The sequence below is a fragment of the Canis lupus genome, chromosome 8 (genome assembly GCF_048164855.1).
Source record: "Canis lupus baileyi chromosome 8, mCanLup2.hap1, whole genome shotgun sequence".
NCBI lineage: Eukaryota > Metazoa > Chordata > Mammalia > Carnivora > Canidae > Canis > Canis lupus.
The window spans coordinates 27402718-27430049 of NC_132845.1; the positions used below are offsets into that span (position 1 = coordinate 27402718).

General features: G+C 37.8%; 1 protein-coding gene across 5 annotated transcripts in view; it reads right to left on the reverse strand.

Annotated features, from left to right (window-relative positions):
- Positions 1-23559, reverse strand: part of FRRS1 (ferric chelate reductase 1) — a 45642-nt gene extending 22083 nt beyond the window's left edge. Inside the window, exons 1-6 of one of the 5 annotated variants that reach the window (XM_072834669.1) lie at positions 23394-23559; positions 12190-12385; positions 10715-10851; positions 9336-9430; positions 8079-8226; positions 4170-4352 (exon numbers count right to left, since the gene is read on the reverse strand). In XM_072834669.1, coding sequence (XP_072690770.1) covers positions 4170-4352; positions 8079-8226; positions 9336-9430; positions 10715-10851; positions 12190-12385 — 759 coding nt within the window. In that variant the 5' untranslated portion in view covers positions 23394-23559. Of the gene's footprint in view, positions 1-4169; positions 4353-8078; positions 8227-9335; positions 9431-10714; positions 10852-11781; positions 11944-12189; positions 12386-21746; positions 21859-21918; positions 22028-23393 lie in introns of those variants that run through there. The other 4 variants (XM_072834667.1, XM_072834668.1, XM_072834670.1 and 1 more) reach the window with 4 other exon arrangements.
- Positions 23560-27332: the final 3773 nt, after the last annotated feature.

Below are 27332 nucleotides of genomic sequence, written 5' to 3' on the forward strand. Positions count from 1 at the left end.
GCCAAAAAACTAATGGAGATACATCAGAAGGGCACACACACACACACATACACACAAAGGCGTGAAGAGGCCATATTTGGGTCAATGTGAGCATCTAAAAGAAGAATGATGAGGCGCCTGGGTGGCTCAGATGGTTGAGCGTCTGCCTTGGGCTCAGGTTGTGATCTCAGGGTCCTGGGATGGAGCCCTATGTCAGGCTACTTGCTCAGTAGAGAGTCTGCTTCTCCCTCTCCCTCTGTTCTCTCTCTTCTCTCTGCTATTCTTGCTCTCACTCTCTCTCAAATAAATAAATAAATATTTTTTTTTAAAAAGATGAATGATAATGATAAACAATAACACAATAGACAAAAGGAATTAATTAGTCCATAGTATTTCACCAAAACGAAAAGGGAAGTGCAGAGGAAAGAAAGCTCTTCTTTTTAGAAGAACACCAGCTAATAAATAAACTAGAAAAATGATTAGATTAGAAAAATCACCACTTTGCAACCATAAATGTAACAACTCTTTCAGGAAAGGGACATAAATAGATGCTAAAATCATTTGGTAAAATGCTATTGAGGAACAGAATATTCATACACGCTCAAAGTATCACCCCAACAGATTGCTTATTAATTAAAAAGAGAAAACATGCCTTCACAATGGAAAAATCTGACAGATACCAGTGATCAAACATAAAACCACATCAATAATGGAATAATCTGATATTATGCTTCTCTTGATATGATGCCCTGAGATAGAAACAAACCCCTTAGGTAGTATTTGTGCCAAAAATCTTAACTTGAATCTACTGTATAAATTGTGAGACATTCTACAGAATTGGACTAAAAAAAAAAAAAAATCTAAAAAATAGGGTGAATAATCAAAGAGATAACAAATGTATTGAGGGATAAGTGATTGGATCTTGGGTCAAAATTTTTTTTGAAAAACAGCTAAAAGGGACTTTATGGGGACAACTGAGGTATTTGGAATATAGACTATATTGTATAAAATTATTAATCATTATTAAGTTTTCTCTATGTGGTCAAGATATCATGGTAATTATAGCAGCATATATCCTTGCTCTGAGGAGATACTTGCTAAAAAAATTTTAGAGATAAAATGTCATGATACATGTACAACCTAGCTTTCAAATAGTTTTGGGGAAAAATGTGTCTTTTATATATACTCCATAAACACACACACATACATGGTGGAAGGAGAGGGAGAAAATGTGGCAAGTATAAAGAACTTATTGGTGTTGGTTGCACTATTCTTTCAACTTTCATATAGGTTTAAAACTTCTCAAAACAAAAAGTTGGGGGAGTGTAGGAGGAAGAAAGACTTGAAAGGGGAATAAAAGAGAAGAATCTAAGTCACAACCAAAATTCCCTGAACACCAAAGAATATAGTGGCTGCATAAACTGCCCAGGACAGTATCTGAAAAGAAGCAAGAAATCAATAATGGTAATTGTTTTTTTATTACTGTTTTTGATCACCAAGAGTGGAGAACACAAGAAACATGAGGAGGTAAGATATTAAGGGCAGTTTTATAGATGATGGTTTGTGTTGTCTAGGAACACTCATCTGGACAAGATCAGCCAACTACTGGAAATCCTAACATGAAGTACAAGAGAGGTCAGAGCTGGGAACTTTCTACCAGAGCATTGAGAAATTATGAATAGAGCAAGATGAGATTGGGCAGGAGAAGGAAGCCAATAGAAGCTAATATATAATATATATTCTTGATATATTTTATATCATTTAACAAAGTATCTGAGATAGAGAATATGTGTATAATTTGAAATTTAGCTAAAATTCAGACATTAGCAAGTCATTGTTACCAAAAATATGGAAAATTATACTTTTCATCAATTTTAGTGAAGTCTAATACCAAAACAATTGTTATCATTAATTTATAAGTAAAATTGAAAAGGGTATCATGTAGCTGGTATTCATAACATCAGATACTTTCAGTATTTAAATTTACATTAGGTACTAAAAAGAAACAGCAGGTCACAAAAATATCCTAAAATGTTTTAAATAACCAAAAATAGAAATAACCACTTTAAAAATATTTTCTGAGGATGATTTATTTCCCTCAAATTAGACAAACAGGTGTACAGATGATTTTAATCATTAAGTAAGATTGCTCTGTAAATCAACTGCACCTGCATAATTAAGTCTTTTTTATAAACATTTTTTGATGAGTACGATACGAGAAACTTAAGATTTCTAAGTAAGATAAATATATCTTGAATTAAAGACAAAAGCTTTTGTGCCGTCTATGCCTACAACTCTGAAGAGAAATAACTGGTCTACTTGTGGCTTCCTCATCACCACACCCAGTACAGCCGTAGTGACTTTTCCTCTTGCTAACAGATTGCATATGACCAGAAAAAGAAAAATGTGAGTTTACTACTGCATGAAGTTTGGCCATAAAGTGACTGCAGTGTTTTTTATTTAAGTGACTAGAACACATATCTAAATGAGCACTGTATGCTGGAGATAAACTACACACATATTCCAACAAGATTACCATTGCTAATCCTTGTGGGGCTCATCTTCAGAATTTCCTTCGTAACCAGTTCCATCACATTCACACAAGCACTACCGCCATCTTTCTCTATTGCTTTATAGCCCCATTTTATTTTTAATTCAGGCTCATTATCCACCTTATGCACCAAACCTGGTTCATTTTGGCCAGAACTGCAAACACCCAAAAGGATACGCTGTAAGTCTGATGAGAGTTACAAAGGGAAATGGGGAAAATGTTTTGTACTACTGCAACATCATTCAATCAACTATAAAATTTCCCAAGAAACAACTTTAAAAAAGAAAGAGTCATAATTTCTTATATGTTATTTTTAAAAGCCTATGACATATCTGGGGCGCCTCAGTCCATTAAGCATCGGACTCCTGACTTCAGCTCAGGTCATGAATTCAGGGACAGGAGATCGAGCCCCGCATCAGGCTCTGCCTTGGACTTGGAACATGCTTAAGATTCTCTCACTCTTCTGTTGCCCCTCCCCACCTCTAAAACTCTAAAAAAGAATAATAAGAAGAAATAAAAGCATATGATATATCTCTCATAAGTTTAAGGTATACATTTTGCTTAATGAAAAAGAATAATAAGTACATTCTAGGACAATATAGTAAAACATCTAGGTCATATGCATATGTATATTAAGTAAAATATCTAGGTGTAACTTTTTACACTTGGCTTCCTGAAATACCTGAAAGCAGCATACAAGGCCCAATGTGATCAGAGTGCACTCTTAGGAAAAACATTAGTTCTTCTAGCACAGTATCTCAGTGTTCCTTTTCTTTTTTTGAAATATGATTCCCTAAAGAAGTGATGTTAAGTTAAACCTGACAGGAAGAAAACTCTCTAGAAAAGACCTGTTACCTTTGCTAATGTGGAGGAAGTAAGAAGAGGCTTTCTCCATTTGTACTCATCCCCCACCTCACGGCCAACTCTGCTTTGAACAGGACTAACACACATCCTGGCCTATACTTTCCTGCCTTCCTTTTAGGACATCAGGATGCCTATGCAGCACTCTGCTATTCCACACCGCAGCACAAGGCTGCCATCTACAGAACCATTTAATGCATTCAGCACTACCCAGGAAAAGCGAGAATCACCTTTAAAAAATGCTGCCTTCTGTAGAGCTGACAAAGGAGCCTACCAGTGAAGAATATATTTCTGCCTCGACACACCAAGTTTCATTCTCTGTTTGGGATATGTACTGATGACTACCAAAAAGGGGACACCGAGGCAGCACCCCATGCTGTGGTTGCTGGCCACCCAAGAAAACAACAAGGGTTTGAAAAGCATCACAAATAACGTAAGACTTTTAAGCCGAGCAACTTTTCTTCACTGTACTTCCTGTTTTTATCACGGGGCAGACAGGAAGATACAGTGGCAAGTCCACTGATATGGAGTGATTTTCCTAACTCTCCATAGGACGGCCTCTTCTTAGAGGTATATAACAATACAACTATTAAAAACATGAAATACCCAAAGATGTTTAACTCAGCATCTGCTCTAAGTTCCTTTGTCCTGCCCTCTCCTTTCTCTTCCCATCTTAAGTATGATCATGTGACTCAAACAAACAACTACATTGCCATTGATTAGGCTCCCTCTAATCATTTATATTTCATTACCACTTATATAAGTAGGGGATACAAACCATCCATCTGTCGTGAGAAAATGCAAAGGATAAATAGCCTTGACTGGGACCACTCATTTCAACCACCACTGACTGGTCATCTCGAGCAAAGGACAAGAAGAAACAGGCATGCTCCTTCTCTGGGTCACAGTTCAAAGGACTCCGAATGCAGAACTTCTTGTTCCCACAATCTGAAGCGCTGAACTAGAAAAATGACACGGGGGGGGAAAGTCTTAATTACCAACCAAGCAGTTCATTTCACAATGATAAAAGAGCCACTACCTTGAAGTACAAGTATTAACAAGAATATCTTTTCATAATAGAGATTCAAAGAAGGAAACGAAGGACACATCCCAAAATTAGAAATCATCAGAGCAGTAGTTAGGTTGTGAACTTTTAAACTTAATTAATTTTAATTAAAATTTGGAAGGCACATTAGTTGGACTCTAATGTGCATGAGTATTAAAGTCTCTTTAATAGTCAAAATATTTCACATTAATTATGTTCTGGAGCAAAGTTTCTAGTAAATTTTGAAAAACATCTTAGAGAATATTTAAGTCCCCACTGACATTCCTGCCTAAAGGATATCCTTGAGTTTTTAGAATAGACTTTTAAAAGGCAAACAGGCCAACTCTTAGCAAGTTTTTGTATTTAGATCCTGGACTCTGCTTCTAGAATTCAGGTTCAAATTTGATATTAAAATAACATAAGGAAAAGTGATTATTCCTATATATACCACCACTGCAAATAATAGTAATAACAATTTAGTGGAGGAGAATCAGGAACAATCTACAATGATTTAACCCAGAGCTGCTTGTTATGGCAAAAAAGAAGAGTATCAAAAATTGTCAGCTCTAGGGATGCCAGGATGGCTCAGTGGTTGAGGGTCTGCCTTTGGCTCAGGGTGTGATCCCAGAGTCCCAGGATAAAGTACCGCATTGAGCTCCCTGCATGGAGCCTGCTTCTCCCTCTGCCTGTGTCTCTGCCTCTCTCTCTCTCTCTGTGTCCCTCATGAATAAATAAATAAAATCTTTAAAAGAAAAATATCAGCTCTACAATTTGACAGAGCAAATATGCAGTCATCTTGTTAGAAGGTGCTGCAACAGTGTATTTCAACAGAGAAATGAAGTAGATCTAATTAGAACTGTATCAAAAAATTTCTCATTTCTTCTACTCTACCAACACTGCTGGCCACTAAATGTGTGGCGGGTTTTCCCACATTAACCAGTTTTGCAACTCTCTGTGGACACCAATAGTGTGTCCTACATTACAATTCTGTTCTTACACAATCTACCTGAAGTTAGGGTCCAATCCTACAAGTTAGGGGCTCAGTCCCACAAGAATGCTCATTTCAGAGGCCAATCACAAGTTCCAGGTTCCCACTGGAGGAGAATGGAGGTTGCCATGACCCTCTCCTCAAGTTTGATAATGTACTAGGATGGTTCACAGAACTCAGGAAAACAGCTTTCTTATTAGAATACCAGTGTTTTGTTTTTTAAGATTTTTTTTTTTATTTGAGAGAGAGTGAGAGGGAGAGTGTACATAAGCACCCAGGAGAGGGATGGAGGAAGAGAGAGAAAGAATCTCAAGCAGACTCCTCGCTGAGCACAAAGCCAGAGGCAGGGCTCAATCTCACAACCCTGAGATAATGACCAAGCCAAAATCAAGAGTCCAATGCTTAACCAACTGAGCCATCCAGGTACGCCAAGATTACCAGTGTATTATTAAAAAATGCAACCCAGGAACAGCCAGATGGAAGAGGGGCACAGAGCAAGGTATGCAGGAAGGGGTATGGAGCCTCCATGCCTTCTCTAAGGCACCATCCTCCCAGCACCTCCATGTATTCAACAACAACCTGGGAGCTCTCTGAACCCCAAACTTTTGGGATTTTTATAGAGGATTCATCATGGAGGCATGATGGATTATTGACTCAATTTTCAGCTCCTCTCTCATCTCTGGAAAATGGGGAGTGGGGTAAAAAGTTCCCATTTCTAAGCATGGCTTGGTCTTTCTGGTGACCTGTCCTGATCCAGAGTTACCTCGTTAGAACAAAAAGCATTCCTATCTCTCAAGAAATTACAAGGGATTTGGGAGCTCTGATTCAGGCGCTGGGGTCAAAGGCCAAATATTATCAGGTACCGCAGCAGAGACCAATATATATATACTTCTTATTATTTCATAGGAACATAAAGAAAAGTCACAGTAGAGTGTAAAGAACAAGCCACTTGGGTTTTAGTCTCTGCTCTCTCCTTTACTCTATCATGTCTGCTAAAGAACTTATTGTCTCTCTTATATACCATCAACTACACAACAGGGACTGAACTCTGAGGTCTCTTCTAGCTCTACAAATGCTATAATCTCATGACTCTGAATAAACCCTTTTATATCAGAGACTACAAACTTGGTGCAGAGATACCACAAAAGCTCTGAGAGCAAATGCCTTTCATGTGAATATATAGAAAGATAATTTCGTCAATAGAGTCCTACCCAGAAGCTCTGTTACAAAGTGACTGTTTACTCGCCTGAAGCAGCTTTGAAATTAAACATTAAGACTAAGTAAACTGAAGAGTGCCTGGCTGGCTCCGTTGGTGGAGAAGCATACAACTCTTTGTCTTAGGGCTGTGAGTTCAAGGCCCATGTTGGCTATAGAGATTACTTAAAAATAAAATCTTAAAAAAAAGAGAAACTAAATAAATAGAACTGGTGCAAATAAAAGATCTAATTGTATGTTCAAAAATGTAACATTCATAATAATGCAGTTAAATATAACCATCATATATCGCAAAATGTAGAAAGAAAATAAAATGAGACATACACAGGAGTGCAAGTGCTTTACCTAGTCTTCCCTACAAGAACAAAGGGTTATAAAAAGACAAAAAAAAAAAAAAACCAAGGAAAAGAAAAAAGTAAGTAACTAATATTTACAGAATTTCTATTAAGTGCAAAGCAGTTAGAAACCTTATATTCACGAAATTGTTTAATCTTCATAATGATACTAAAAGCTTGATTTTATTTCTCACTTTATAGGTGAAGAAACAGACTTTGAGAATTAAGTAGCTTGTCCAAAGTCACACAGAAAGTACAAAAGTCAGGATTCAGACCCAAGTGTGTTCTTTCAACTATAATAACCTGTCATAAAACACTTTCCATTATCCACTTCTGAATTAATAAGTCTAACTTATCAGAATTTCTTTCGGTAAAACCTTCCTAATGTTTCCAGTATGTATTACCCTTTACAAGATATGTTTTTTCAGTCATCATTTCTCTGAACCAGAGGGCCTAAACAGAATTCTAGTTGATGAGTTTGCAAAAAGAGTTTCTGTAGTTCAGCACATAGAATCCCCAGTACTCATTGGCCTTAATGAATCAGATTTAAGAGTTACATCACTATTTCAAGATTCTCCTCCAAATCTTGTTTAAATATAGTTTTAATTTTTTTTAATTTTTATTTATTTATGATAGTCACAGAGAGAGAGAGAGACAGAGAGACAGAGAGGCAGAGACACAGGCAGAAGGAGAAGCAGGCTCCATGCACCGGGAGCCCGACGTGGGATTCGATCCCGGGTCTCCAGGATCGCGCCCTGGGCCAAAGGCAGGCACCAAACCGCTGCGCCACCCAGAGATCCCTTAAATATAGTTTAAGCTATAAACTTCCTCTCCACGTTTGATACTTAGCTGTATAGACTGTGTGTGAATGTCATAACCACACCTCGAGCATGCAAGGTCTTGCATTCCCTTTATTCTGACCTGTAAGTCATAATAATGTTGCAATGAAGACTTCCTTCAGATTTCCTGCAGGGGTCCCAAAAACTTACTACCACAACCCAGTACAGCTACTTCTCTACATACTTCACCAGGCAGAGAACCACAATTTCCAAAGACCCTGTTATTATGTATTGCATTTGGTGAAACCATAAAAATGTTACTTACTGATTTGGTTAAATGGGAGACCGGAGGTAATGTCGACAAAGGGGCTATTGTAGCTTCAGGCGTTGTAAAAGGCAGTGCATTTGGTTGTGAAATTATAGGACCAGGAATCTTCACCCAGTAGGTTTTATACTTCTCAACAACTGTGACTCTGAAATGCAATACTAATGAGATCAAACAGAACCCTAATTGTGGCCCATCATAATGAAATTTTTAAAAATATGGAAAAAAAAAAAAGAATAATGTGGTGACACACACTTAATACTACCTAACAGTACAACTAATTTTGTCTAAGGCAAACCTCTAACGACTCTTCACCTCATCACTAAAATGACTTTTACTGCCCTTGCTCTCTTGCTCGCTCTTAATTTCTTCTCTTTCTTCTCCTCATCTTTGTCTGTTCTTTGGGCATATTCAGAGTCCGGAATGCCAGATCTAAGGACTGCACAGATTTCTATTCCCTAATATATAAAGAACATACTACTACAACCCATTTCATAGTGTGCAGTTCCAATTATTCCACAAGGTCTGTGTAGTAAGCAGCTATAGGAAGAAGCTATATAGGGGCTGCATAAAAAACCATCAGCACTTCCTGGAGTCACAGTCCCTTTCCACATTCCACACAACACACAGGTGCAGAGCTGTGTTACTGTGTGCTGGGACCTGTGTACAAAGTGAGACAAAAAACAGACATGCCAGGAGAGCGATTCTCCCTAACATATGTCTCTAACATCACTCAGGAATCCTTAGACTGCTTTATGACATCCTCCTTCCTCTTTCACATAGGATTAAGGGTGAAGGAATTCTAATTTTACTGAATTTCCTAATTCTGTAGGCATGCACCATCTTACTTTTCTGGAAAACTAATCTGTAAGTTGTAACAGTTGTAACGCTATAAAAAAGTCATCCAAATTTCAGGATTTTTTTTCATATCCTCATTAAGACAAGAGCAAATCTAAAAAATTTATTAGTCTAGACACCATATGTAGACTCAAGTGTTAATTGATATCCTTTGTGTGAAGGCACTGCAACACTTCATTTACTCAACAAATATCTATTACATGCCTTTTGGGTGCCAGGTCCTGTGCTAGGTGGAAAAAATCGAAGAAAAAGCAAAATGACCACTTATCTCACTAAGGTGGTGTCATTAGTACACCAAACCTCTTCTGTACAGGCAAATGTCTAATAGGTATCAAAAATGATTCAGATCATTTTTGTTTCAATTTTACTAGTTGCAGATTTGTAAGCTCTCCTACTCACAGAAACTTTACATTATTCGGAGCATTGCTTAGAGCATTCCAGTAGACTTTAACTTTTGTTTTCTTGGATGGACTCGTGTGACTCACAGCATATCCCTGAAATAAAAAAGAGAAGAACTACCAGTCAGTCACTCAATAGTTGAGCATGGCTGGAACTACTATCATTTTGCAAAGTAATCCATCATTGCATGATGCCGAAACCCTGGTAAGGACTGTTTTAGTTAGAATAGGGACTCAAGTACTCAACAAATACATGTTGGCTAGCTGACACCAGATTAGCAGCTGGCTTTGTGAATAAATTAGAGTCAGCAGAAATTTTAAGGACTGGAGAGTTATGAACACTGGGTATGTTAATGCTATATAGAATTCGTTCATTATTTCATTTATACAATAAATATATATTCCTTCCATTAATAGGAAGAATGCAGAAAAGTCATCCAAGGAAAAAATTCCTGCCTCCTCATACATAGCATTACATTTTGGGAATTCTTTTCCCTTGAAAGGTCTCATTTCCCATCTTCATTCACCTGGCAAATTCCTACTCATTCTTTGAAGCCTGATGGGGAGATTTCCTCCTCCAAGAAGCTCTCTCTCAATTCCCTCCAGTCTGTGTGTGACATCCCCTGCTATGCTTCCCACCCATCCTGTGTGTTTCTAATCTAAGTCTAGTTATGTGTTCTACTTGTGTATCTGTCCTATATCCTTATGTTCCATACATCATATGTCCAAATGTTCTACCTATGTGTAATGCTCAGAGCTCAGAACAAGAATAAGTCTTGTTCATCACCATATCCCTTTGCACCAGAAGAGTTCCTGGTATAATAAATGTTTACTGGGGATCCCTGGGTGGCACAGCGGTTTAGCGCCTGCCTTTGGCCCAGGGCGCAATCCTGGAGACCCGGGATCAAATCCCACATCGGGTTCCCGGTGCATGGAGCCTGCTTCTCCCTCTGCCTGTGTCTCTGCCTCTCTCTCTCTCTCTCTCTCTCTCTCTCTGTGACTATCATAAATAAATAAAAATTTAAAAAAATTTAATAAATGTTTACTAAATGAATGAATGAATGAATGAATGACAAAAATTAGACCACTGTCCCACTCTAGAATCCTATCTTCAATACTAACACTTTTTAAAATCAACATAAAAGTCGGTATTATATAATACATCAAAAGCTATAAACTCTTCAAGCTACTGCCTTTTCTAGGATGCTGATGTGTAAAAATATATCGCAAATAGGAAAACTGGAGCCAAAGCTTGATCATTGTGAATCTATTTAGATGTCTGCAATAATGGGTAATGTCATTGTTCATCTTACAACAACCACCCTGTAGTGAAAAGATCCACAGAAATTGACAGATTCCAGTTTCAGACACAACACAAACCTGTACATCTTCACAGGTCAGAAGCTGTGACACTTGACTGTCAATCAATGTGAAGGAGCCAATAGGAGGGCCACTCAAATCCTCAGCATTCCGTGCTTCTAAGAGAAAGCCTCTAAATGGTGGCCCTGACAAGGTTACTGACAAACAAACAAAAAAATAGCTTAAGAGGTTTAGCAACATCCCCAAAAGGAAACTGTTCAGAGGAGGCACCTCACAATTAGAATCTGGCATACATACACAAAACTACTCCAGGAGAGAAAATGGTAGAAATTATCTTACAGACAAAGAAGGTCTAAACTGTGCTCCACAGGACATTCACTCCATGAGATGTTAATAGCCATTCCCCAGGGAAAAAAGGTAGGTGATAGTCAGAGAGCTATCCATGGGGCCGAATTAGTTTGAAAAATGCTGAATAAAAGTAAATACTTGTTTTTTTACTGAAAACCCCTAAAGCCTTTAACATTCTACTATGCAGGACCAAACTCTAGAAGTACATTATATATAACACACAGAGTGTTCCAAACTTATTTTTCCATATACTCTTTTCATCAGTTTGTTAATATTCTGCACTTCTAGAGTTGCAGAAAATAGATCATAAAACACTGTAATAGATACACCTTTAAGAGTCAGCCCACATTTCACCAGAAAAACTGGAAAAACACAAGAGTTTACACTGTACCAAGAAGCATAAGGGTTTATTACACCTAAACCAGACAAAATAAACTTCATTTTCCTCTTCTATTGAGTTAATAGTAACTGTTTAAAAAGATCTATTAGCTGGGCAGCCCCTTTGGCGCAGCGGTTTAGTGCCACCTGCAGCCCAGGGTGTGATCCTAGAGACCTAGGATCGAGTCCCACGTTGGGCTCCCTGCATGGAGCCTGCTTCTCCCTCTGCCTGTGTCTCTGCCTCTCTCTCTCTCTCTCTCTCTCTCTCTTTCTCTCTCTCTCTGTTGCTCATGAATAAATAAATAAAATCTTAAAAAAAAAAGAAGTAAAATCTATTTTAAAAATAATTTTAAAAAAAGATCTATTAGCTAATGATAAAAACGTACTTAAAACCTACTGACTCGGGGGGATCCCTGGGTGGCGCAGCGGTTTAGCGCCTGCCTTTGGCCCAGGGCGCGATCCTGGAGACCCGGGATCGAATCCCACGTCGGGCTCCCGGTGCATGGAGCCTGCTTCTCCCTCCGCCTGTGTCTCTGGCTCGCTCTCTCTCTCTCACTGTGTGCCTATCATAAATAAAAAATTAAAAAAAAAAAAAAAAAAACCTACTGACTGGGGAGCCGATATACCACTTAAGTAATACAGTCATCTGTAATAGTTAAGCACAAAATGAGAAGCCTAAGATGGTGGTATCTTACATAAAACAGGTGAACAGATTTAAATGAAACTATATAAATCCCTCAGTAACAAACATTCAATGTACAGGAAAAGAGTGAAAGTCAAAACACAAATAGTTAATCCTGGCACAGTACCTTCAATCTGATCTCCTCGTCTGAACGTCATCTGACTCACTGAAATGTTGTGAACAGGATCAGAGTGTGCAGTATGACCATGTTCAGGAACCATTCCATGGCATGACCTTCCTACTTTTCCATTGGGATAATTAGCCACAGAACTAACGTACAGCACAAGTAGGAAGGTAGCAAGGGTAAATCCAAGAACTGCCATCTCCAAAAGAAGATTAAAAACACATTATTTTCATACACAATTAAAATATAAAGTTTTCGTACTACAGAATAGTAATTCTAGATGGCTGCTTATTTCAATAGACAGCTAACCCTCTTTTCAAAACAAAAAGAATATGATACGTGAATTTGAATTGGGATTTGAATCTTGGCTCTACCAATTACCAATTAGGAGACCTTAACCAAATCACCTATGCCTCTACTTCCTTATCTGAAAAATTAGGAAACTAACACCCTCTTTTCAAGTTGTTTTAATAAAATGAAGATACAAAAAAATAAAGATAAAACCCAAAGTCTGACAAAGAAGATAATAATGTTAGCTTTCATTAGCATGATTTGGAAATAATAAACTAGTCCTAGTGCTTAGTTCACTAAAAGCAAAAGTTTCTATTCCACTTTATCCTAGGAAGCTCAAAGAACAAATAAGAAATGGTTCTTCTGGAAACATTTAAATACCATCATCTAAAACAAGTCTCTGATTGACTTCTCCCAAATTACTATCAAATTAATCATGATGACAGGGCAGATAATTTAATTTGCAATACTGAAAACTAAGGAAAACAGAGAACCAATTGTAAGAAACAATATTTCTATTACCCATTGCCCAGGTACTTCTGAATTAAGGAACACAATTGTCAGTCCAAGTAATTTTCTTCTCTTATCCAGTTTACCTGCCTCTTACCATCTGCCTAACAGAAAACCAGCTACTTACATACTACATACATACACACTTACTAGCTTGCAAGCCAGCTAAGGGAAGTCCCCACCTTCATTTCACTTGGTGCTTAAATTCAGAACCTGCAAGTCACAGCATATAAGAAGGCTAGAGGAAGATGGCAGGGACATGTTACATAGCAGTAAAAAAAGGTGTGCTCGTGGAGAGATTACAGAAGGCAAAACCCAAGAGGCAGCTCATTCTCCATAAAAATGGAGTTAGACAAAATAAAAGCACCCTTAGAATCACTAGAATAAATTACCCTTTTACAGTCATATAAATTACAAACCCCCACACTGAACCAAAACTGAACTACAGGAATTCCTGCTAGCTACCAGAAATTATGCTGGGGGCTACACATTTCAAACAGCCCTGCACCTTCCACCAGTAGCTATCAAGTAGATAGCATAGGGTTCACAGTACTACATACCCCTATCTTTTATCAAAGATCAAAGCTAGGTAGTTTTTCCCATTTAAGGATGAGCAAAAAGAACAAATAAACAAATCAAGAGCATCTGAAAAAAATCTGTAACATAAGAGAAGCACAAAAGTTCTCTATAGAGTCATAAAAACATAACTGAAAATGGTTCATTACTATACAAAACAAAACTTAGGAAAATAACTGTCTTGAACATTTGCAGTAATACATAGCAATTATTTCTCAATAAAACTGGGAGAGAAAAAGAAAAGGAATATTAAAGAATGGAGCAGAGGGAGAATTTTTCTACTCAAACATGGCTTTCATGTGCTTTTTGTCAGGGACAGACATGCTTTTAGGACAAGGCAAGATCTGCTGGAAAGGATCAAGGTCATGGTTTTAACCACATGAACTTAGCCAAATTAATATGAAGATTAAATGCAGTAATGTGCCACTCAACTAAAGGATGGTATAGGGGAAGAGTCAGTCCAGTTTAGCAAATATTTATTTGGCACTGACTTACTGTCAGGTGAAAGGGAAGCAAGACATGAATTCTAGTCTCCACTCTACATTGCATAGCAGAATGACGTCAATCCAGTTACTTAATCTCTGTCTCAGCTTCTTCGTTTGTGAAACAGAGTAGATGAACCAGAATAAATTCATGCCTAACATTGTGATTTTTAAGAAAGTCAAAGGGGACTGGAGCTCCTGGGTGGCTCAGTCAGTTAAGTGTCTGCCTTCCACTCAGGTCATGATCTCCCGGTCTTGGGATGGATTCCTGCCTTGGTCTCTCTGCTCAGTGGGGAGTCTGCTTCTCCCTCTCCCTTGTCCTCTGTAATCTCTCTCACTCTTGCTTTCTCTCAAATAAATAAAATCTTTAAAAAAAAAAAAAAAAACAAGCAAAATTTTAAAATTTAAAAAAACAAGAAAGCCTAGTGGGAAAGGATATCAAAATTTTCAGGGCAAAAAGTATAAGCCAGCTAAGGGAAGTGACTAAGGCGCTATCACCGATCATTCACTAGGAAAATATAACGAACTTGGTCAGGGAGAGAAGTAAACCAGCAACTTCTTTGTCCTTGGTCAGATGTTGAGGATTTAGGGTGAAGCTCTATTTGCATTACAATGGCTACTCATGATTTTCCAGTTACTGATTTAAGGAACAGCCTTTTTTCAAAGTATTCATTAGCCAACCTATGCCAAAAGATTGCATAGTTATGAAAGAGAATAAGAGTTATTCATGGAGACATTTAAGTTAAAAGTATGTAATGTGGGTAATGAACTATATTATATTCTGTTATGAAGTCTTCCTTCAAGCACTGAAAAACTCACACCAATTTTGTATAATTTTTTAAAGTTATATTCCCACTTAATGGAGATACAACACAGAAAATAAAAAGTATCGTAACTTGCATCTTGTCATCCCAGGACAAAGACAGACTGATTAGTTTAAAAAATTAAAAGAGAGGTTATCCTGATTCTCTAACTGAAATATCCTGAAACCTGATGATATTTACATAGTTTTCTTTCTTCCCTGAAAAATAGGCATTTAGTAAAAAAAAAGTATGATGACTGCTTATACCATATTCTATATACACCTCTCACAAAAATAAAACTTCAAAACAAATGTATTCTTTATTATTTAAATATCAAATTCCTATACTTGCATGAATATTTAATTATTATTGTGATTGTGGACCACAGAGGCAAGTGATATTGATCAAGATATTTTATTAAAGCAAAGTAAAATTTATATAAAATGAGAAGAATCCAATGGAAAACATTTAGATGTAAGAAAATCATTAGAATAAGAGCTCAATATTAAGAATATTTTTAAGATTTTATTTATTTATTCATGAGAGACAGAGGGAGAGTGGCAGAGACACAGGTAGAGGGAGAAGCAGGCTCCATGCAGGGAGCCCAACATGGGACTCAATCCCGGGTCTCCAGGATCCCGTGTTGGGCTGAAAGCAATGCTAAACCGCTAAGCCACTCAGGCTGCTTAAGAATTTTTTGATAAATCACTCATTAAATGTCTTTATTGTGTCATTCCAAGAACATGTGAGAAAAAAGAAATTGAGGAAAGCCTATCTCTTAAAACCATGTCAGATGATTAAGCTAGCAAATAACTAATTAAGTCTAGTTATACTGCAATCAAGCTCTAGCTCTCATTGTTAGTTATTCATCTTAAATTAAGGCATCAAAAAGTTCAAAAGTTAACATGCACACAAAAACTGTGGGACCTCAACCCAGTGACACCCACTCTACATCACCCAAGATATGAGTATAAGCACAAAGTAAGAGTCTTAATCAATGCACAGCGATGAAGAATGAGTTGTTAAAAAACCAAAAACTTAATCACAAGGGTTCACTATAAAATATTTAATATTTGGAAAACATTGGTTTGATTGCTTTTTGTATTGGGGGGGTTGCTATACATACCAAATTTATGTAATTTTTTTTACCACACTCAGATAAGAAAAATAAGAAATATATTTACATTATGACCCAACAAACATTTCAAGAAAATTATTTACCTTTACCACATGGTATAAATTCATACATTTTCCATTTCTTCCTTTTTTAAAAAAAAAGTTGGTTTTATCTATTCTACTGAATCATTACTATACAACCTATCAATGGATTTCTTTTTTTTTAAGATTTTTTCATTTATTTATTCATGAGAGACACAGAGAGAGAGAGAGGCAGAGACACAGGCAGGGGGAGAAGCAGGCCCCACTCAGGGAGCCTGAGGCAGGACCGGATCCCGAGTCCCCAAGACCACACCCCGGGCTGCAGGCGGCGCTAAACCGCTGAGCCACCGGGGCTGCCCCCTATCAAAGGATCTTAACCTATAGTTTGAAAAATACTACCTTAGAGCATATATAGACCATGAAGTTTCAGCCTTTAATCAAGCTCTAAATTAAGAGTATCAAGGATTTCAATTAAAAAAAAAAAAAAAAGGAGGGGATCCCTGGGTGGCTCAGCGGTTTAGCACCTGCCTTTGACCCAGGGCGTGATCCTGGAGTCCCAAAATTGAGTCTCACGTTGGGCTTCTGAATGGAGCCTACTTTTCCTTCTGCCTGTGTCTCTGCCTCTCTCTCTCATGAATAAATAATAAAATAAAATCTTTTTTTTTTTTTTTTAAGGAGAGTTCTCAGAACTAAAGAAAAATAAGCCAAGTAACAGGGAAATAAAAATTTTTCTATTTTGGAGATAGGAGATAAATTTATTCAATGAAAATCTTATTCTCTCTTATTCCATTTGTGAACTAAACAAAAACTTCAAGTATGGTTAATAAATGAGTATTCTCATGGTGACCTTCTGCATGAGAAAAAAAAATTAATCATAACATAAAAATACTGCAATCCCTAAAGCATTTAAACATTCCTTTCAGAATCTCCATCAACTATACTCCACAAGGTTCAAAGTAAATAACTACTTCTTACTCAATATACTTTTCATTTTATGACTAGAATTACAATGGTATTATTTTCTTTTACTTTGTTATAAGCATAAAATACTTCAATTAATTTATAAGTTAACCATGCTTTTGCTTCTAGGCTTTTGGCCCAGAAACAGAACTACCATTTATAATATTGCTTCTTGGAATTGAAATTCCAAGCCAAATTGGAAATTAATTTGGGGACCCCAACATATTTGTAAGATTGGCATTTCCTGCAGGATCTGCAGCAAACCTGACAGGCCTGTGACCAAAAACCTGGAGGGACCAGGGCTAGAGGTGGAAAGAGGTGGAAATAGAGTAGAAGAGTTAGGTGGAAAGAATTTTAGAAAAATAGGTCGAACCATAAGAAGAATAAGGAGACTGACTAAGTCAAAACAGTTAAGACTAAACAAAGGTACACAAAAAGCAATGAAATTTCTAAGACATAAAGAAAAGGATTACATTTCTACTACACAGGAGTGAAGAAAGAAGACACAGCACGGAGAAAAAGAAACATTTATTCTACCTTAAGTGAGTACCTGTAAGGTACTCTCACCAGTAAGTGAGAACCTGAAAGGTATTACATCTAATGTAATGCTTACAATAAGGAGATAGTAAATTCATTTTAGGAAACCAGGGAAAGTATCCTAAATCATATATACTTTTAGGATTAGAACCTTAATCTAACAGCAATGTCCATGTACTCTCTTCACTTTGCATTGCTGTTCCCTCCTTGGAGAGAGAAGGATGTAGAAAGTAGACAAATCCAGCAAGGATCCAAATTTCACAATGAACAGTGTGAATGTGGGTATACTGTGACAAAGTTGAAATTTAATTAGCCTAATTCAGCATGTTGAGGAGCACCTGGCTGGCTCAGTCAGTAGAGCACAGGATTCTGGACCTCAGGGTCATGAGTCCAAGCCCCACATTGGGCACAGAAATTACTTTTTTAAAAAACTACAAGGGTTTTGAGGCACTGTTGTGGTTAGACAAGTGAGATTTTCATATATTTCTTTCATCTGCATTTAATTTGTTCAAGCCTTCTGAAATATTTCAGAAAATGTGCTCCTCTTCTTTCCAGCAATTTAACTTTACCTTCATAGAAAACTTCCACATCAAAATATAATTGACTTTGATAGCAGAATCTCAAATTATACAGAAATTGAAAAATAGGTCAAGTATTTCCACTTCCTCAGATAAAAATGTTTCAGACTCCCATTTGCACAGCAGGAAGTAAAGAGGAAAAAAAAGATTTTTTTTAATTAACAATTGGAGTTATGACATTTTCAGAGATGGTTCTAAAAAACAAAGAGGCACCAAAAATGGCACAATGAATACCAATTTGAGATCTGTCAGATGTGACTTAAACAACCACTTAAGGTGGTTGAAAAGAATTCTGAAAAAGAATTTAGAGTTTAAGTAAAAGTAAGAAAAAGTAAAGGAAAAGGTAGAGGAAAGCCACTAAAGGAAAAGTAATGGAGAACTCTACAATCCAATCCTGATTCCCTGGGATGCCTGGGTGGCTCAGCAGTTAAGCGCCTGCCTTCAGGTCAAGGTGTGATCCTGGAGACCAGGAATCGAGTCCCACATCGGGCTCCCTGTATGGAGCCTGCTTCTGTCTCTGCCCCTCTCTCTCTCTTTCTGTGTCTCTCATGAATAAATAAATAAAATCTTAAAAAAAAAATCTAATTCCCCTAATCACAGCATCCTCACAGCAAGAAATGATTCTATCTCCTTTATTCGTCTCTGGAAAAAAGATTAGTAGAAGTATATACGTTATTACATGATGGAAAGCTTTCACCTGGATCCTCCACTTGGCCCTCCAATAACCCTGTCCTCAAAACAAAATTAGGTACAAAGCGGAATGGCCTGTTGTGTAAAGATGCAAAACTAATAGATGAGACAAAAGCAAATGTCATTTATCATATAAATGATACTGCTTATTGAATCCATTCTAGGCATCACAGTAGGTGCTTCACAGAAATGAACTCTAATCCTTGGAAGAAACATACAAAGGAGGGTTCTTTGTTTTGGTCCTATGGACCTTGAAGCTCACAGATTTTATTTAAAAAACTATGGTCTAAGATCACACAGGGCAGAAGAGGAAAAAATTGCATTTAATTATAGAAATTTAGAGGTATAGGAGAAAATAAGAAGAGCTAACAATTACCAAGGGCTTACAACATGTCAGACGTCATGTCAAGGATTTAGCATGCATTCCTCAAAACAACCTTGGAAGGTGGGAAGGTAAAATTGTCCCAATTATGTAAAATAGGACACTGATTAAGACATTTGTCAGTCACAGCAAATGAGTAGAGAAAAGTATAGTCTCTGATCTGGCTTCTGAGGTTTTTTTTGGAGGGGGGTTGGGTTTTTTTTAAGATTTTATTTATTTATTCATGACAGACACAGAAAGAGAGAGAGGCAGAGACACAGGAAGAGGAAGAAGCAGGCTCCATGAAGGGAGCCCGACGTGGTACTCAATCCTGGGTTTCCAGGATCAGGCCCTGAGCCAAAGGCAGGCGTTAAACCTCTGAGCCACCCAGGAATTCCACTTCTGAGGTTTTAAACAATAAGCCATCCATAGCTTCAGATGAGACCCTCAAGGCTGATGTGGTAAGTAAACGAGGCATTACCGAGGTAAAGTTCAGAAATGAACACAAATTGAATGGGAGCAATAAAAGAACCAAAGGTGGAAAGAAAAAAGTGGGCACAGACTTTTGGGGGGCATTAAAGGATTGTCTACCTAGATCCAAGGTCAAATGTTAGAAACAGTCGTTATAAAAATATTGTAATTAAGTTTGGTTCCTCTTCATGCCTCATACATGAATGTATCCATTCCCAAGACTTTTTTTTTTTAAGACTTAATTTATTCATGACAGACATAAAGACCTAGGCAGAGAGAGAAGCAGGCTCCATGCAGAGAGCCGGATGTGGAACTAGATACTGGACCTCCAGGATCATGCCCTGGGCCAAAGGCCAGCACTCGACCACTGAGCCACCAAGCGTCCCTCATTCCCAAGACTTTTTACCTTGGCCCCCACATCTCTCTGCAAGCTCATCATCACTTCTACAGCTTCAGTCTTCATCCCTAGGATATCTCCCAAGTCTTCCAATTGCCCCCCACCCCACCTCTCCACACGCTTCCAAATTTCCAACTGTATATAGATTTGTGTTTGGATGACAATAAGTTTAATTTGTCCACAACAAAATTCATCATCTTTTCCTCCAGACTAGCTCTTATATCTGACTTCACTACTCTGATGGTGGCCTGTCAACGCATTTCTGGTCAGCAAGACTCAAAACCCCATATTCTCAAGATTTGACCACAAACATTCTTTTGGACACCAATTTTCAAACAAGCTCGGCAGATGCTTCTTCCATCCTTCCACCTTCTTACCTATCCCTCTTGCATCTCTCTTCTACTTTCCATTCTCTCTATTACATCTGTCTGCTACTTTCCATTCCGCCATTACCTCCAAGCACAAAGCCTTCATCACCTGTCACCAAAATTATTGAAATATTCTCAAGTGGCCTCTCTGTTTATCTCCATCCTCTTCTGCCCCACACAACACCACAAGATCATTTTCCTAAAGCACAATTCTCATCACATCACTCTTCTCAGAAACTTTCATCTGCTTCCCAAGGATTATTAAATTAAGGACAAAAGCTTTAGACATTTCATGTTTTGTACTATTTAGCCTAACTCAGTTTTAAGGATTTTTTCTCCCATGCTCTAGAGACAACGTGTTATTTGTACTTATGCCTGGAATAAGCACCACTCTTTCTTTCTACCTATATCTGCATTCTAACTGGGACCTTCATTACTTCATGCATCAATTTCCTACCCATGTGAAAATGGACTTATGCTAAATGTGAAAAAATAAGATACAAAAATTTCTGTACACTATGCTTTGTATGTAAAAAAAAATTTCATTGCCTGTCATTTCATGTAAAATACAAAAGACTGAAATATCCAGTATAAGCAAGGGTGTAGAAAAATGAGCACACTCATACAGTGAAGAGTGTAAATTATCACAATATTTTTGGACAATTTTGGAAAATTGACAGTATCCTACTAAACCAAAATATGTTTAATCTCTGAACTAGGTATTTCACTTCTAGGAATTTATCCTACAGAAAAACTCGCACAGTTACACAAATATTATATTTGTAATAGCAAAAATGTAAGACAATTTAGGTGGTTACAAAAATAAACTATGCTATATCCAAACTATAAAATACTGTATACTCAATTAAAAGAATGAAATAGAGTAGTCAATGACAAAAATAGCAGCTAATAATTACTGAGTGCTTTATGAGAGACAAGTATTCTTTTAAGTGCTTTGCAAGTATCAACTCAATTCACAAAAACCCTAAGACATGAATCTGCATGTGCTTAAGTGGAAACATGCTCATGCCTCACTAAGGAATGAAAACAAGCAGATTGCGAAAGGAAGAAAGGAAACGCAACTTAAAAGTTAGAGGGAAAAGAAAAAAAAAACTTCTACTCCACACTTTTAACAGTTCTCAAGCGTGGTTACCCCCAGGAGAGTGTTTTCAATAGGGGAAGAGGAGTGGACTTCCTCTTTTGAATCCTCATTGTATTGTGCATATTTTTGGAAAAGTATTTAGTATTTATAATATAAAAATAATTTTAAAGATTTAAAGCATGTAGTACTTTATAATCAAAAATATTATAATAAAAAATAACAATTTATAATTACAAAATACTGTTATATACTGTAAAGAAATATAATTAGAGGCACCTGTGTGGCTCAGTGGTTGAGCATCTGCCTTTGGCTCAAATAGTGATCCTGGGCTCCTGGGATAGAGTCCCGCATCAGGCTCCCCACAGGGAGCCTCCTTCTCCCTCTGCGTCTCTCATGAATAAACAAATAAATAATTTTTTAAAAAATAAATAAATAAGGTGATACATACGAAACATCTAGCACAGTGTCTACCATAAACCAGGTCTTCCATTAAAATCCACTTCTTTCTGTGGAGTCTTGCCTAATTCTGCCCACTTTCTGTAACTGCTCTCTTCAAAACCTCCAGAAGCTTTGGTTTTGCTAATAAAAACATTATCGGGGCAGCCCCGGTGGCAGCGGTTTAGCACCACCTGTAGCCCAGAGTGTGATCCTGGAGACCCTGGATCGAGTCCCACGTCAGGCTCTCTGTATGATGCCTGCTTCTCTGCCTCTCTCTCTCTGTCTCTATGAATAAATAAATAAAATCTTAAAAAAAAAAAAAAAAAACATTATCACACCTGCCTCAGCTGGTGACTTGTCTTGTGGCCAGCTTGTTGAGCCCTTTCACACTGACTAGCCTTGAGAACAGCACTTGTACAGTGTGATTTCCAGAGAATCTGACATTACCCAAATGGGTAAGTGTGAAACAGAAGCTACAGTTGGCCAAAAGAAACAACAGGTCGTTTTACTAAACAACTTACCAGAACTCATCTCCTTAAACAAAACCATCCTCTAAGAAGTCAAGCTCATTGTTTTCAATAAATCAATAAACCAAATTTAAGCCTCCACCTCTGTACAGTACTTGAATCTTTCCTTTTTTTCTTTAATTCAGAAGAAAAAAAAATATCTGAACTTAAAAGTTAAGCTTTGGGGTGCCTGGGTGGCTCAGGTCAGATCCGACATCCTTGGATACAGCCCCCCCCCATTGGATTCCCTGCTTGGTGGGGAGACGCTTCTCCCTCTCCTTTACTTCCCCCCACCCCACTCTCTCTGTCTCTCATATAGATAAATAAAATCTAAAAAAAAAAAAAAAATTACCTTTGTAAAGCAATATCCCTGATAACACATTTATAAACTAAAAAATCGCCTTTGCCCCTAGGTAAGCACTGACATAATGGGAAAAAAAAAAAAAAAAGGGTGGGGGTGGGGGGGCAAAGGTAACACCTTGCCACCCCCAAAGCCTTTCTGAAATTCTAAAGGCAAACCAGGGGTAGGAGGTGGGAGGAGCTAAAAATTTCTAGATTAAAACAAACTTTAAAAACCCAAGTAAGGCTCTAAGTAATCTGCATACAAGGAATTATGACATTAGGTTTAATTATAAAAGAGAGTTCCCACAGTTTCAAATTTCTAAAAAAGGAGAAAGAAACACAAGTGCATAAAGTCCATGCTTTTCAGGATCCCAAGCGTGACTCTACTTATCATCACCCTTTTCTTGGGATTACAGCTCGTTAGTCAAAGTCACAGGACATATTATTAACCTAACTCGTTGGTGAAAACTCATTAGCTCAATCCAAGCTCCAGAACACAGTTTGTTAAAGCTTCATTGTGCTCCGCCGACCGCCCCCCGCATCACAGGCGCCTGCTCTCAGTACTGCCGCCTCAGCTGGCTTCATTTTTTAAAATGCTTTGCAAAGAGCTCCGACTTAAAGAACAGGAGACACTTACCTTGAAAAGCAAAGGCAGCCTAGCCAACTTCCGGTTTTGTTACAATTTGTATCTGCTTTCAGCAGCTGGGTGGAGCCCGCTTACCCAGTAACCAGAAGGCAACGTTTCCCAAGCTAAGCAGCAAAACTTGATTTGCAAGACCAGTACTAGTTTTTGGACTCCGTTTCTGAAAATTAAGGGTTCTGTTTTACATATAAGAACACTTTGCCAAGTAATAATTGTTTCAATGAGAAAATTATGGTTTTTGCCTTTAACAACAAAACCATTTGGAAATACATATCTGTTCTATATATTCTAAGTAAAGGCAAACAAAAGAATCTAGTTGTACCTAGGTAGGGTTGCCAAATTTAGCAAATTAAAATATTGGATGCCCGCTGAAACTCAATTTCAGGTAAACAACCAATGTAAATATTGTTCTATGCAGTATTTGGAATATAATTATACTAAAAAATAATTCATGGTTTTTCTGAAATACAAATTTACTTTTTCTGGAAACTCTATCTAAGGCATAACAATAATAAGCAAACTATTTCAATTAACTACAGAAGGTGCAAAAGAATCAGACTGCATAGAACCGAAACCTTGGAAAGTAAATGATATCATGCAAAAGAATTATTTTATTTTGCAAAATTCACTCAGAAACTTAGAAGTTTTGTTTTCATTTCTTTTTAAGCCTTTAATCTTTGTTTTGCACAAGTTTTTTTTTTTTTTTTTTTTTTGCAAAAGAAAATTTTTACGGCTAGGAAAAGAAAATGTATCTGAAAATATTAAACATTCCACTGCAGACCATGATTCACAAGTGCCTACTAGAAAATAAATGATGTCATAGACACCTTGACCTGTGATCCCTAATTGGCAATCAACACTACTAAATTCTCTAAAATTATCTTAAAAGGAGAGAAGAGAGGGTAAAGAACACCATCACTTTAATCTGTCTCCTTAACTATAGTCATAATTAATAAAAACCCCTCCTTACAGAATTTTAGAGAGAGGCTTTAAATTAAGAGGCCAGAGAGCCAGTTTTCTATGCTAAAACTGTGTGGAATGTGAATAGACTTAAACTAAGTCAGGAGAGCTTCAGTCCTTCCATATAAACCCTCAGGTGATAACACAGCTTTCTGCAGTTATGATTGAGCCTTTTCCAGAAATAGTCCCCAGTGGACACTTTGCATGCCAATAGCATGATTAAAAAATCTTCAGACTGGGTGCCTCGGTGGCTCAGTTGATTAAGCATCTGCTTTAGGTTCAGGTCATGATCTTATGGTCATGGGATCAAGCCCCACACCTGGGTAACTCAGTTAGGTATTTGCCTTTGGCTCAGATCATGATCCCAGGGTCCTGGGATTGAGCCACATATGAGGCTCCTTGCTCAACAGGGGGCTTGCTTCTCCCTCTCCTTCTACACTCCCCACCACCCACCACCACTCATTCTCTTTCGCTCTCTGTTAAATAAATAAAATATTTTTTTTTAAATCCATTAGACAATTCTTAGAATGTATGGTCATAATCTTTTATCCTAAAACACTCTTAAACAGATGAACATGGGAAGGAAAAAAAGAGGCAAACCAGGAAATAGACTTAATTGTAGAGAACTAAGTGTTACCAGAGGGGAGGCGGGCAAGGGGATGGCTGAAATAGGTGATGGGGATTAAGGAGGGCACTTGTGATGAGCACTGGGTGTCATATGGAAGTGCTGAATCACTAAATTCTACACCTGAAATTAGTATTACACTGCATGTAACTAATTGGAATTTAATTAAAAACTTGAAAAAATAAATAAATAGTAGTGAGAAGGGGCACAGTGGAAAGAACTGAATAGAGAGGCTTAGCTCTACCTAAAAACATCCTTTTCCAGGCCTATCACATCCCCTAAAGTCCCCAGCTATAACTCCCCTTATCACTCCCTGCCAGATGTTCACCTCCACAAGGCTCTTTCTTCATCAGCTACTTGTCAGCTGTCACAAAAGGAACCAAATTTAGTAAAATGCTCAATGGAGCTTGGACTCTGAGAAGTTGACATTACTGTATTGGATCCCATTCTCCTGCCTCTAAACTAGTACTCAAATTTTTCAGTCCAGACTCCTTTACAACTTTTTAAAAATATTTTATTTACTTATGAGAGAAAGAAAGAGACCATGAGCAGGGGGAGAGGGGCAGAGGAAAAAGCAGACATCCCACTGAGCAAGGAGTCAGACATGAGGCTCGATCCCAGAACCCTGAGATCATGACCTGAGCTGAAGGCAGATGCTCAATCCACCAAGCCACCCAGGCTCCCCTCCTTTACAACTTTTAAAAATTACTGTGGGGCAGCCCGGTGGCCCAGAGGTTTAGCGCCACCTTCAGCCCAGGGCGTGATCCTGGAGACCCCATCAAGTCCCACCTCGGGCTCCCTGCATGGAGCCTGCTTCTCCCTCTGCCTGTGTCTCTGCCTCTCTTTCTCTCTGTGTCTCTCATGAATAAATAAATAAAATCTTTAAAAAAAAGAAAAAGAAGAAGGATTTATCACAATCATTCAACAACTATTTTATCTGTTATATGGCAGATATTGTGCCAGGCACTACTCTATATTTATACAAAGTGGCTCTATGTCTAATATATTGTGATTTCTTTGGTGTATAATAAAAAAAAGAACAAAAGAAAGAGTGCGAAGGAAGGAGGGAAGGAAGGAAGGAAGGAAGGAAGGAAGGAGCATAATTACTTGATAAACCGATGTTCCTGTAGATAGGCAGTTCTCATTTCTTTCCAGATGTCATTGGGTTAAGAATCTTGAGATAGATTATTCTAGATTACCTAGATTGCCCTAACCGCAATCACAAGAGTCCTTAAAAAGAAGAGGCTGAAGCGGATGCCTGGATGGCTCAGTCTGTAGAACATCTGATTATTCGTTTTGGCTCAGGTAATGATCTCATGGGTCTTGAGATCAGGCTCCCCTCCCCGCTCAGTGGAGAGTCTGCTTGAAGATTCCGTCCCTCTGTCCTTCCCCCTACTCACATGTGCATTCTCTCTCTCTCAAATAAATAAAATCCTTTAAAAAAGAAAAATAAAGAAGAGGAGAGTGAGATTACACACAAAAGAAGACAACATGACCATGGAGGTAAACACTGGAATGATGCAGCCACAACCCAAAGAATGACAGCAACCACCAGAAGCTGAAGAGACAAGGAACAGATTCTCAACCAGAGCCTCTGGAAAAAGTGGTTCTTCCAACATCTGCCAATGTGCTACTGATTTTAGACCTGTGGCCTTCAGAACTATAAGAGAATAAATGTTTGTTGTTTTAGCCACTGAGCTTGTGGTCATTTGTTGTTACAGAGCTCTAGGAAACTTAATCAATTGCCCTTTCCAGTTCTGTATTTTTATCAATCAGTAGTACCCATTATCTTCAGTGCTCAAGCAAAACTTTCAACTTTGTGTCTCTTTCATATTTTATAGCTCAGAGTTTTTCAATTTGGAGCCACAACCCATTTATCAGTGAAATATAAAATCTTTAGTGGGCAGGGACCCTACCTGGCTCAGTCGGAAGAGCATGCAACACTTGATCTCAGGGTCATGAGTTTGAGCCCCACATTGGGGGTAGAGATTACTTTAAATAAATAAATAAACTTTTAAAAAACTACTTAAAATCTTTAGTGGGTAACAATCAGAAAAGCGTTAATAAAATAACAAAAAATTAGAGCACAGTATATGTAATAAGAGTAAATGATGTTTCATGGGTCTGTTCAGATTATACGTTAGTAGCTATGTCCTGGTTTGTGAGTTTTCTTACTTCTTACTGTGGGCAGCAGCCCAAAATGTTGAAACCAACTGCTTTTAATATCTCCCCAAGTCAATTATCAGTTCCTCCTTTCTCAACACTCACACAGAGGCCTTCCTACTTATTTATTCTAAGCAGGGGAATGTGGTACTCTGGAATCAGGTCACCCAAGATTTAAAGATAAA